General features: G+C 38.3%; 1 protein-coding gene across 1 annotated transcript in view; it reads right to left on the reverse strand.

The window, feature by feature from the left end:
- Positions 1 to 6,564: 6,564 nt before the first annotated feature.
- LOC106883917 (uncharacterized) overlaps positions 6,565 to 14,051 on the reverse strand; it is a 123,563-nt gene continuing 116,076 nt past the window's right edge. The window contains exon 4 of the mRNA XM_014935054.3: positions 6,565 to 7,588. Within this exon, the coding sequence (XP_014790540.2) occupies positions 6,899 to 7,588 (690 nt within the window). The 3' untranslated portion in view covers positions 6,565 to 6,898. The remainder of the gene's footprint in view (positions 7,589 to 14,051) is intronic.

The following is a 14,051-nucleotide window of genomic DNA, read 5'->3' on the forward strand; positions in this document are numbered from 1 at the left end:
AATCAATTACTTTTGACAGACAACCAACCGTTGGTATTGCGATTAAAAAGTCTCCATTGATCTCAACTGCATTTTTGGTCGTGTGTTCGAATTCTTTGGCAAACGTGACAAACCGTTTATTTGTCACCAGTCATATCAACAATAAATTTATGTAATTGACGTATGTGAACACATTGTAGGTGAAGCTGTGTGGTGAGAATCTTGCTTCCGAACCACATGGTTTCAGGTTCAGACCCACTGTGTGTGCTTTAAGCAAGCATCTTCTACTGTAGCTGCGAAGGATTTTAATCGAATAAATCGACCACAGGATTTTTTAAAGCTTGGCACTTATTCTATCAATTTCTTTTACCGAACCGCTAAGTTATGGGACGTAAATACACCAACACCTGGTGTCAAGTGTTGGTGGAGGACACTCACACACACACACGCATATATATATATATATATATATATAAAGAAATGAAACAGGAAAAACATATATATATATATATATATGTATATATATATATATATATATATGTATATATATATATATATATATATATATATATATATATATATAAAGGGATGACACAGGAAAAACAATGGTTATGTTGTGGACGTCATTAGTTTACAGCTATTTCTGCTATATGTTGCAGTGGACTCGTAGCTGAGTGCCTGAATAACATCCTACAGTTTCCTCGGAGCTGTTCTGGAACATATGTATATTGAGTTCTACACTAGATTATTAGTCTCGCAATGCTTAAGCGATATATACAAGCTTCTTTCAGTTTCCGTCTACCAAATCCAGTCATAAGGCTTTGGTCGCCTGAGGCTATAGTGGAAAACATTTGCCTACGGGTCATGTGGTTGGGAAGCAAGCTTCTTAACACATAGCGACGCCTATTTAAAAATTTTTAATGACGAAACGCTTGTGGCCCTGAGATACCTACTGAAGATACGGAAGGGTTTCCAATATTTGCGACTTTAGATCACCATCAGAAGAGCTTGTAATATCTTTAAGCAGCTTCTACAGTTTCTGCGTGAAGCAAAGTATATCTGATATATATTTCACCTGTGTATATATATAAACACTTTGTTTCTAAATACACTAGCTTCGTGGACAAAAAAAAAAAAAAAAAAAAAAAAAAAAAAAATCAGGTGTGGGCAATCAGCTGAACTAGTTTTAGTTCTTATGCCGGAATTTTATCAACGATTAATCTCCTCTCTTTGATTGCCGACAAAGACAATGCTTATATAGGTGTCCCAGTATTAATCTATTTCATTGAAATCGGGCAAGATTGAAAAAAAAAAAAAAAAAAAAAAAAAAAAAAAAAAGACAGCCAGAATTTTATGTTTATTACTCAATTATGATACCAAAACGATTAGATTTATAAATCTTATGTCAAAACTTTATTGAAGATTTTCAACATGTGCTCCGTCTATATCTCTGCAAATTTCAAATCTATTCTTAGCGTTGCGAACACATTTTGAAGCATTTCATGAGTTATTTCCTGCAATACTAACTGAAAGCGTTCTTTAAGTTCAGCTAAACTATTGCTCACTCTTCGGGATGAAAGTAGAGAAAATGATTGCAGCCAGACTGAATAAAAGCTGCCGTGGACAAATAAGGGGGATCCAACAGGAATGAAAATAAAATTGTCAAAAATTGTATAAAAATAAAATTAGAAACAAAATTAAAAATGTATACACTTAACACTTACTAAACATGATATAAGCGAGTCTTTTTTTTTTTTTAATTGTCCGATTTCACTGCAATAAATAGTTAACTCTGGGACACCCAGTACATACATTCACCATTACTAAGGACTGAGTAAATCGGATATACCAATTTGCATACATAATGCATTTCTGACAGTTTGATGATTATTAAATAAAGGTGTGTCGCAGTGTTTTGCGTCAGTTCTGTTCTCAAGCTATAAGTTATATGCATCTGCTAGTCTGTCGGGAGTGGGCGGTAGAATAGCTATGATGTTTCGGAAAAGTGCTGGATTTTGGGATACAGATCACATCTTGGACCCGGAGAGTAAGTCAGTGGGACTGGATGTGACCAGCAGCGTAGGCCAAATTTTCAGATAGATAGTCGTGGAACGACCAGATTTCTTCAGTGTCTGGAGGCCTTTCCTTTTTGTGCTTGTGAGTGATTGGAGTGGCATCTTGGATTGTGTGGAGCTAGTCGACAGAAGAGGCGATACAAAAGACGCGCAAACCTGCTCAAATGTTTCCAGCTGTCTTGATTTCCCAGATGCACCACAGTGCAACTAGAAGAGGCACTTAGCAAAGGCATCGCAACTGATGTGCTTGCAACGAAACTGAACCTTGCACAGTTCTCCAACGCGAATCATGAAGGCTGCGTTAGAGCAGAAGTGCATATATTCTAAGACAGGAAGGAATGAAAGCCGTTTAATGACGTGGGATCCGAATGCAAATGTACAATGAAATTGCAAAAATACAACTGGATCTTTGGCGGTCTACGACGAACGCGTGGTACTTATTTCCAAAGGGATGCGTGCAGCTTTCAAGCGGCACTTTACTCGACTGTTCGTGAGTGGTGGGGCTATATCGCAGGGGAGGCTTCAGTGCCTGTCTTGACTTTCAGTATTAGTGTCGGGGTGTTGCGAAAAGCTAACAGCAACCACTGAAATAAGGGAAACCTTGTCTGGCCGCACAAAGGGCAAATCACCTGGTTTAGATGCTCTTCCCTACTAACTTTACACTAACATGTTGGATCTACAACCTGGGAGAATTGAGTGCTGTACAAGCACTTGGTTGGAGCTTATTTTCAGCTGAGTAGACTGAAACGAAGTGCTCTGATCAAGGACACAATGCACTGCCTGGTTCAGAAATCAACCCCATGATCTTTTATGAGTCTGAGTTCAATAACCAAACCACTAGACCAAGAAATTACCAAATACTGGCTCAATATAATCTTCAGGCCCTTCTCCCTTACTTCCTGGTTTTGAGAAATCGATATTACATTAGGATGGGCGTAGGATCTAATCGATTGTTCCTCTTCTATGAATTTATGAGAAATCAATATCCTGTATATTTTATGATTCACAGTCTGACGTGGCTGATGTTGGAATCACAACCGCAACAGAATAACATACCTCTCGAAATTTAGTTATATCCCGAGTACGAATATAACTTCAAGGGGTCGACTTGCTCTTTAATTTTATTATTTTTGGTTTAGATACAACACGAGCCAATGAAATATAATACTACAGGCGTTAGGGCGGGATTTGAGCGAGAATAAATATAGTGTGATGTTCATGCTTTTCCATAAGGAAATTAACAATAAAAATGAAGTGAAAAGATACGGCTCCCTTCGAGAATCAAAAAGATTTCATACACGAAGTCTTGCTTTACTTGGAATTTATCGTTCTCTTGTATTTTCGTTATTGGCTTCCATATAATTTCAATACCGGATACAAATGTCAGCCATGCGTTTTTCTGTTTTTTTTTGTTTTTTTTCCCTTCTAGCAGTCACACTCACGCGCTATTTTTTCTTCTCCAACGGCTTGACTCAAACTCAGTCACTCCCTCATTTTGCCATCCGATCTTGTCCAAATCTTAATTACTTTTCCAGTGTTTTAAAATATATCGTTCACTCCTCTTACTAAAAAGTAAATTTATGAATTACTATGTTTGAACATATGTATAATATATATATAATACACAGGCGTGGCCGTGTGGTTAAGAAGCTTGCTTTTCAACCGCATGGTTCCGGGTTCAGTCCTACTGCTTGGCACTTTGGGGTAGTGTCTGCTACTATAACCACGGGCTAACTAAGGCCTTGTGAGTGGATTTGACAATCAGTGCTAGTGTGCTTACGTCATCGTAATTTAGCGGTTCGACAAGAGACCGATGGAATAAGCATCAGGTAAAAAAAAAAGTACTGGGGTCGATCAAGGCGGTGCCCCAGTATGGCCAAAAAAAAATCATACGCGTACAAGGTTGTATATTCCTACATCATACATACGTACGGATATACGCATTGCACACACACACACACACACACACACACATATATATATATATAGCAATTAATCCAACAACCCAGACATTTTGATGCTAATGTTAAAGCAAGCGAGCAATCCCTAAAACTTTTGCCCCTCAACACCACCATTACCAGTCTCGTTTATCTTTAGGAGCTTTCTGTTCGTCAGTTTTGATGGCGCCCTCTTGTGACGACCCCATGACCGGATGGAGCCGAGAGTGATCAGAAACAAAATATTTATCCCAGTAGGTGAACCTGACAGTCGAATAAGCATAAAGAAAACAAAGGGGAATTATCAACTACTAATTATGAACGTGGATGGTGTTTACAGCACTGTTTATCCAGTTGGTTTAATAAATTTCTTTCAAATGGCTTTGTTTACATTTAACCTTGTTCTTTCCTTCCTTTCGAAATTGTTCTTTCATTCACACATATACAGACATGGAGTAGTTCTTTATTACTACAGCTTATCAAGCAGGATGTGTTTGTTAAATTTTAATACAAAGGGTCTTGTTAAATTTCTTCCGACCGCATCAAGTATTTTAAATTTTCACCAGACTTTTTTTTCAAAAATGACACTCTGACGTAACTTTTTTTGTATTAATTTCTGGGAAAATGAATGCAATTTTCTTCCTATGCATGCGAAACTAAATTGTTTTTGAAAATAATCAAGTGAAAAATTGAAGTACTTCAAGTGGTTGGAAGAAATTTAACAAGACACCCAAGACAAATATTACTGTTGCTTAGTTTCAGGTCTCCTCGGACAGAGTTGACCTCTGATCCAATACGGATGACCCAATTGTTCTTCCAGGTACAGTGCACATAATGCATTATCTAATATACTCACTTTTAGCTAAGATGGTAAGGTTTGATTTAAGGATTTGCCTGTTATTTCTAGCAGGAATGGAAAACGACTGCGCAGAGGCTTTCTCATCGGTTCATGTAAACACCTAATTACTATTTGCTTGTCCTAATTTTTCAACGAATGTTGATTTTAATAATTGCGCTTTCAACTCGGCACCCTGTTGTGCCTGCCATTCCATGGACCTCAATCACGGCAATAATAAATCGCTTTTCTTTAGAACTGATATTTTCCTTGCTGTCCACCCTCTTCACCATCATGACCTTGACCTGCCATGACAGAGGAGCAGTAATTTCATATTCAATACTACAGATGCTGGCACATATGTTGGACAGACAGAAAACGCGATAAAATTATCCAGTGAGGATTACAGAAGTGCTTAAGCAATTATATATACTACGGAAGGTAGGTGTGTGTATGTAGGAAGCTGTGATAGTGGCGCAGAAGTAAATTTATTACTTCGTATGTTCAAGGAGTTAAGATGACGGCAGAGCGTATCATTCGGTTTATATGAGAGAGAAAGAGACGCAAAATAAATTTATCATAGTGAGTGTGTATGGATTTATTGGACTCTGACCAGGCCTGATTAAGCAGACTTAATGATCAACGGCACTCTAATCGGGATCATTCCGTTTTATTATGTGTAGAGAGAGCTCAGGCCTGCCATTATCCATCTGATCTGTCCTTTTACTAAAACTATAGTGGGAACAATTTGAGGAAGATTTGGTTGTTGTTTCTACCAGGTCGAAATACATCGTAGATATTCTCTTGTTGACTCGTGTACAAGAGATCAAATGGTTGTTAAAGCAGTGCTCCGCAACCTTTTTTCAGTTGCGTTACATTTATATTCTTTTCCAAATTCGGCGGCACACCTGAACTAAAAATATAACAAAGCATAGGGGAAAAAATTATATTCAGGTTACACTGCGGCACACCTAGCATCGTCTTGTGGCACACCAGTGTGCCGCGGCATACCGATTGCGGAGCACCGTGTTCAAGAACTGCTTTCTTTTATTTAAGCAGTGTGTGTGTGGTTGCGGCATATTTGTGACCTACATATATTATGAGGTGGAGGCGCAATGGCCCAGTGGTTAGGGCAGCGGACTCACGGTCATTGGATCGCGGTTTCAATTCCCAGACCGGGTGTTGTGAGTGTTTTTTGAGTGAAAACACCTAAAGCTCCACGATGCTCAGGCAGGGGATGGTGGCGAACCCTGCTGTACTCTTTCACCACAACTTTCTCTCACTCTTACTTCCTGTTTCTGTTGTACATGTAATTCAAATGGTCAGCCTTGTAACACTGTGTCACATTGAATATCCCCGAGAACTACGTTAAGGGTACACGTGTCTGTGGAATGCTCAGCCACTTGCACGTTAATTTCACGAGCAGGCTCTTCCGTTGATCGGATCAACTGGAGCCCTCGACGTCGTAAGCGACGGAGTGCCAACAACATATTATTATGAGCTTGAAAGAAAACAGTATTGCATTTGTGCAAAATCATAATTACAGCACGGTAGCTATAATAATCTGCTTGTCATAATAGGTGTTAGAGTGTTGCGCATTACGTAACACTAAAGAAAGAAATCGAAGACATATTGATAGTCTTAACATAAATGAAAGAATTTCAAGTGTTTGACCAATTAATAAATGAAAGAAAGACAAAAACTCTTTCAAGAAAAATAAACCAAACAAGTCAATATATATAATTACTTTGTTTTTATCATCATTAATTATTATTATTATAATTATTATTATTTACTTACAGAGTTCTAGTTGAAGTGATTTTATACAGAAATTTACAGTTAATGACACAAGATATCTCACAGAAACAAATATATACAAAAAAAGAACAAAACAAAACAAAACATAAAAGACTGCAGTAAAATATGTTGTGTCATGCAAATTTATATAATTTTGTGTTGATTTTTGATTCATTTACAAAGTTCTTTTATCTAACGTGAAAACGTTGAATAAATGTTTCTTTTCATCTGCTCCTCGTTAAAATCCATATGTCTTTCTGTTTTCTTTTTTTCTTTTACAAACAATGCAACCAAATAGTTAACAATGTACAGGAAAGAACCAGTAGATTCGTAAATGTTGTAGCACCCAATGGCGATATTCCTGAATATCTATCGTCGTATATTGTAAGATCTGTCCGGTTGCGACCATTTTTGGCAATTTCTGGATTTAACTTAAGAAGGTCCTGCCAAGCGTTGTATGCAGCCGCCGTGAAATTATTATCGCCAGTTGTCATTAAATCAAAAACACATGAATCGAAGTAAAAACCAGCAACATTAGCGTTACGACATGCCGCTTCAGCTTCGACTCTTGACATGTCTACTTTGTTATCTCTTTCGTATTCCCTAAGTTTCTCTTGTCGTCGAGCTAGGAATTTTTTGTAGTCAATTTGCTGGAGTTTTGGACAGCCATCAACACACAACTCTGGTTGTTCGTCAGCAGTCGATGAGTTTACAATTTCTTCCGGCATGCGAATCGAAAACGTGAAGTAGCGACCAATGTGACGAACTAAAATTGTAGTATCAATGTATTTTATGTGAATTTTGACGTATTTCGACGGTTCTAGCACCTTTAGTTCAATCTCTTTGCCGGGCCCGTAATGCGTAGCGCCACCGTCGAAGGCATTTGGCAAACTTCGTTCGTGAGTGCCGTATGTTAAAACATTGGTTGATCCACATTTGTCATTTCTTTTGATCATCACGGTTAACTGAAATGAGAGAGAAAGTTAACATTGTAGTATGATGATGAGAATAATAATAATAATAATAATAATAATAATAATAATAATAATAATAATAATAATAACAACAACAACAACAACAAATAAATAATAATCCTTTCTACTATAGGCACAAAATCTGAAAATTTGTGAGAAGAGGCAAGTCGATTAGATTGACCCCTGTACTCAACTAGTACTTAATTTATCGACCCCCGAAAGGATGCAAGGCAAAGTCGACCTCGACGGAATTTGAACTCAGGACGTAGTGCCAGACGAAATACCACTAAGCATTTCGCCCGCGGTGCTAACGATTCTGCCAGCTCGCCGCCTTTCTGCTAGCTCAATAATATAATAATTCTTTCTACTAAATGTACAAGGCCTGAAATTTTGGAGGAGGGGACTACGATACCAGTGTTTCACTTGTACTTGATTTGGATCTTATCGGTTTGGCTGCCAGCATCAATTCTGTTCGAATTGATTTCATATTCAGTGTAACGGTTCACTTTCATAGGCTAATTAATGACGTGAAAGTAATTTTCGGTATAGCAGCTAAAGTTTGAAAATTTTGGTAGTTATAGCCAATCGTAAGCCACAGACACATTTATGCCCGTTTCGATCGTAAGAAGCGGATCTTGAGAACACTTTTGTCGCTCAATGTGCTTGTTGCCATAGTAACAAACGAATCCGAGAAGTCTTTGATAAGTCTTATCTGCGAGGAAACACGTGTTGACAACTTTGACGCTGTGATCTGTGTGATTATGGCAGCAAGCTCCAATAACTTCGCTTCTATCATGGAAACATTGAAAACAGAGGAAGATATATTTTAAATTAAAACCGACAAATCTTTCTGTTAAAAATTGTAATCTGTTTATCGCATGTAACGTGTTGTTTATCGCATTTGCATTAAATGCATATTGAATGCTTAAATGTTTGTTTACTCGTTGCTTTTTTGTCCTTGAGCACTGAGGTGGTTGTGTTGTGTGCTAAAAATAACAACTAAACAAGATTTTTTGGATAAATCTTTTAAATTAACAGAAACATTTATTTACATGAAAGAAAATTACCGGAGACATAACGTGTTACTCTTTTAGTCTTTTACTTGTTTCAGTCTTTTGACTGTGGCCATGCTGGAGCACCACTTTTAGTCGAGCAAATCGACCCCAGGACTTATTCTTTAGAAGCCTAGTACTTATTCTATCGGTCTCTATTGCCGAACCGCTAAGTTACGGGGACATAAACACACTAGCATCGGTTGTCAAGCGATGTTGGGGGGACAAACACATACACACATACACCAAATCCACTCACAAGGCTTTGGTCGGCCCGAGGCTATAGTAGAAGACACTTGCCCAAGATGCCACGTAGTGGGACTGAACCCGGGACCATGTGGTTGGTAAGCAAGCTACTTACCACACAGCCATACAATTATTGATAACGGGTGCTATTTTCAGAATTTTGACGACAAAATGTGCAGTCACGCACAAAATGACAGCTTTCCAATCCTGTTTCCTGACTAGGTGAAAAACCACCAAACTTTAAAGCTCTGTAACTTTTTAAAAACATATTTCTGGAAAAAACTGAAATAACTACAGCAATTCAGTTTGGGCAAAAGTGTATTATTGTGCAAAATTTTAAAATTTTCGGTAAACCTTGATTTTTGAAATGCTGGCAGCCAAACCGTTATAAGACCCGACCCCTTAATTTATCGACTCCAAAGGGATGAAAGCAAAGTCGACTGCGGTAGAATTTGAACGTAGAACTTAGATAATAATAATAATAATAATAATAATAATAATAATAATGGTTTCAGATTTTTGACAAAAGGCCAGTAATTTTTTGGTGGGGGAGCAAGCTGATTAAATAGACCGAAGTGCTTAAACCAGTCAGTGGGATTGAACTCGGAGCCGTGAAGTTGGGAAGCAAACTTCTTACCATGCAGCCACTACTACTACTAGTACTACTACATACACACACACTAACGCAATATACACTTATGCTTTAGAAGCGCACCAGCGCGCGTGTGTAATATACAAGCTTATAATATGTACGTTGGGAGCAACAGCTGTTGTTTTATAAAAGGAAACGACAGTGGTTTTCGAGTTCAGTTGTACTGATTACAACACCCCTACATCTTCATACACACAGAGAAGAGAGTGAGACAGAGAGAGACAGAGAGAATTGGGGGGCACAAAGGGTGGCGCTAGGTGGACAGGGGAAGTCGCTTGAAACACGGTCTATATTTCATGTGCCTCCCACTAAACTTGTCTAAGATATGATGATGATGATGATGATGACGTTTGCAAGGATTGATGGAGATAATATATATGAGAGAGAGAGAGAGAGAGAGAAATGAAAGAGAATAAAACATCACTACACCTCTATACTTCCTTATAAAGCTGCTTTAAAGCGATAATAGTAAAAGTACTAGAATAAAAGACAAAAAGGGGGGGGGGTAATCAAAGTCGGGAGCGAGTGTGAGTGAGTTACTCTCTTAATATGCTTGGTTAACGAGAGAGAATGCTTTAAACCCAGAGGCCGTTTTAACGATCAGAAGACGAGCGAAGAAAACTTCATTCTGTTAGAAATAACAGCTAAATATCTTATATACCATAATCTCTGGAAGGCAAGAAAAAAAAAAGGCACAGAAATGGCTTTGTGGTAAGAAGCTTGGTTACCAACCACATGGTTCCGGGTTCAGTCCCACTGCGTGGAACCTTGGGCAAGTGTCTTCTACTATAGCTTCGGGCCGACCAAAACCCTGAGTGGATTTGGTAGACTGAAACTGAAAGAAACCCGTCGCGGCCCGGGTTCGATTCCCGACATAGGAACACAATATAAAGGCGGTATTCCGTCCGTTTTTACGTTCTGAATTCAAATTCCACCGAGATCAACTTTGCCTTTCATCCTTTCGGAGCCGATAGAATAAATACCAGTTGAGCACAGCTACCCTCCCCGAAATTGCTGGCCTTATGCCAAAATTTGAAACTATTATCAAATAGTATTAGGAATTGTATATAACAAAAAAACAAAAACAAAAAAAAAAAGTTAAAATATTGTGCATTGTAGAAGTATAGCGACTTTATTGTAGATAAATCTTTAAATCTTATATGAACCACCAAGAGCCATGTAGACCTCGGTTGAGAACCACTGGGACTATCACCATTAACACTAACATCAACACCAACCCAAATGAGCCAGACAGAGCCTCTCCGTGGTTACTCGGCCTACTTAACCCATTACCTCCCATAATTCTATTAACTGGATTTTTTTTTTTTTTTATGAAACTATGATTTCTAGCATAAAACAACCTTAGAAACACACTGGAATGATCAAAATAACATTTTAAATGGAAATAAGCGAGATATTGGGTAAAAAATGAGCAAACCTCATTTGAATATCAGAAATATACCGAGTAGATATAGCAAAAAGGTTAGATATGTGTAAATATTGACAGATAATTACGAAATTTGTAATTTTTAAGTGATCTAATATGAGATCACTGGTAGGTAATGGGTTAAAATCATTACGGCCCGCACTATTAAATGAGTTTGCTTGTGTCTCGTGAATCTCGCTTCTTGAGTAAAAAGAGGTTGCCCATATCAGATGCAAAGACAGCTTTTTTTAGCGACTTCAGTGAAGAAAAGACGCGTAGAAAGACGAGATGATCATACTCGGACTTCCTTCTGATCATAGGTATGCTCAATGAGGTCAACCCGATGCTTGAAACCTGGTGCTCCTCTTCTCCCTCCTCCTCCACCACCGCCGCCGCCACCGACCCTGACCCTATTTATTTCTATCAGAAGCAGACGATGTAGCCTGATAAAACAAAAGAGACTTCTTAATAACCGCCATCTTTTCTAACCTTCATCCTTCACTTAGTTCGAGTGAGAGACACACTTGTGGAACTCTCTCTCTCTCTTTTTTTCTCCCTTCCTACTTTCCCCTTCTTTCTTTCAAACTGCACTGTAACACAAAACGTATGTTAGTGGGTAAAACGATCTTTAAGCAAGCCCTGTAACCAATAGCCACCCCCAGCACCTCCACCATACACGCAACCTTAAAGTAAAACATACACATACTATATACACACATATACACACACACACACACATACACACTACACCTGTCACTCAAATTCTACCCTATCTCTCTCTCATTTTCTTTCACACTCACACAACAACAATAACAACAACGTGTGACATGCTTTATGTCAAACAACAAGTCGGCATATTCATGCCATCAGAAAGAACCGAACATAGACAGATAGAGAAAATGAGTGTATGAGTGTGTGTGTGTGTGTGCATATGTGAGTATGTGTAATTGAACGTCTCTCTGCTCCATGCCTCATATTTTTTGTCTGTTTAGTCTGTTTAAGCCATCAAAAATAGAAGGGAGGGAAAGAGAGAAAGTTGAAAAGGCCAGAGAGAGAAAGAGAGAGAGATAGAGGGAGGAAGAGAGGGAGGTTTATGTTTTCCTCATCTTCTCTTCTTCGGTCTTGCTTTCTCACTAATATTTTTTTTTTGTCTTAGTTGTGAAGTCAACTAGTGAGAGGGCGTACTAAGCACTGTCTGTTGTTGTATATAGAAGTACCACCACCACCACCAACAACAACAAGACCACTACCACACCACCTACCTATGTAACCCCGCCCCACCAGTACGAAGGGAAAAAAAATAAGGTTCAGTTAGATAGGGAAGTCAAGAAATCTAAAACATAGCCGCCATGTTACAAAAACAAAAAAATTCTGATGGAATAAAAAAATATTAGAACAAAAAATAAATACAAAATTTTTTGCGGGGTGGAAATGAAATGAAATAAAATATAATAACAAAGAAGCAAGGGATTTGTTGCAAGAGTTTATCTAGAATCCTGCTTGTTCCACTTGGCAAGTTTATTTGATCAGAATCATATAAACGTCTCATTTTGGGTTATCTCCCTTAACTCATTTATTATTCCCCACCCCCATTATTCCAATAGTAGAAATTATTATTCCAATAGCGGAAATTTTGCTGCTCCCTGTTATGATTAATCACTATAGTATATATCGCCAGTAAATCATAAATCCTAAGTTATAAAGCAGTAGCGTAATTAGATAAAGATTAGATATTACCTCGCGAAGAGAGGTAATAAGCTACCGGCCATTAGGGTCTGAAGAGACGCTGTAAAGACGGGTAACCTCATAGACCAGCAGTTGAAAGGGCATCCACCTGTAAAAACCACGCCAAATCTAACCCCGCCACGTAAAAAGCACTGTGTCCACTCTGCAGAGTGGTTGGTGTTAGGAAGGGCGTCCAGCCGTAAAAAAACCCCTGCCAAAACAGACGTAGTAGTCTGGAGTAGTCTTCTACCTGGCCCGCTCCTGTAACCCGTCCAACCCATGCATGCATGGAAGACAGACGTTAAACGATGATGATAACACGATTGAGTAGACTATACTTTGCCGATGAGGTCTATTGGATCAAAACATGTTAATCAGAGGGTAAGATCAGAAATTCCCTTCATGTAGGTTTGAAGGATTACTTCTCAATTTCTTAAAATTATCTCCCTCTTTCTAGGACCCGAGACCCCAGGTTTTGTTTTCCTGTTCCATCTAAGAGAGGGATTTCAATGAATTAATTGATAATTTATATTTACATTCGGCATTCACCCCAATTATGACCAAACAGGAGTCTTACGAAGTCACTCAAAAGCAGCCCAAAACTGCCTTAAAAATAATTAAAGGAAAAAAAAAAATACGGAAATGTAACCTTTAATTTAATACACTAAATCCAAATAACAGAGAAAATGTTCTGTTGAAACACACTGATCAAGACTCTGCCGGGTCGAAATAACAACTTGACCAACATTTGGATGGGCCCGTAGATAAAACAGAAAGATCTAAACCGTCTGCATATGTGGTCAATATAATTTGTTGCCAGAATTAAACAACCATTCTGCAACACACATACGCTATTATGTACATAGTCATTGTACGGAAAGATGCAAATAATGGAATTTCTACGCCTACTTACGGGAAAACAAACACCTAAATACCTCTCAAATCACACATTAGCAAGGTACATTGAGTAATATGATCATGAATGCACTGTGTTTGGGCAAAACACTGGATGGTCACGACTTGAATGCCTTTATTAATATTTACACCACTAGAGCAATCAGTGATGGTTGCTTACGTCCCGATGAAATAAGGACCGGACATTAAAAAGAACAAAAAAAAAACGAACAAAAATGAATACTGGGGTCGATACGAGTGACTGAATCCTCGCAGGCGTTGTCCCACTACGAACACAATCCAATGACTAATCAATAATGCAGTCAACACTAGAGAATTATTAAAACGCTTTCTCATCTCATCATCATTTAACGTCCGTTTTCCATGCTGAAGAGCTGCCCGGGTTCCATGTCTGTTTTGGTATGGTTTCTACAGCTGGATGCCCTTACTAACACCAAA

The sequence above is a fragment of the Octopus bimaculoides genome, chromosome 2 (genome assembly GCF_046866305.1).
Source record: "Octopus bimaculoides isolate indiv1 chromosome 2, ASM4686630v1, whole genome shotgun sequence".
In the NCBI taxonomy this organism is placed as follows: Eukaryota; Metazoa; Mollusca; class Cephalopoda; order Octopoda; family Octopodidae; genus Octopus; species Octopus bimaculoides.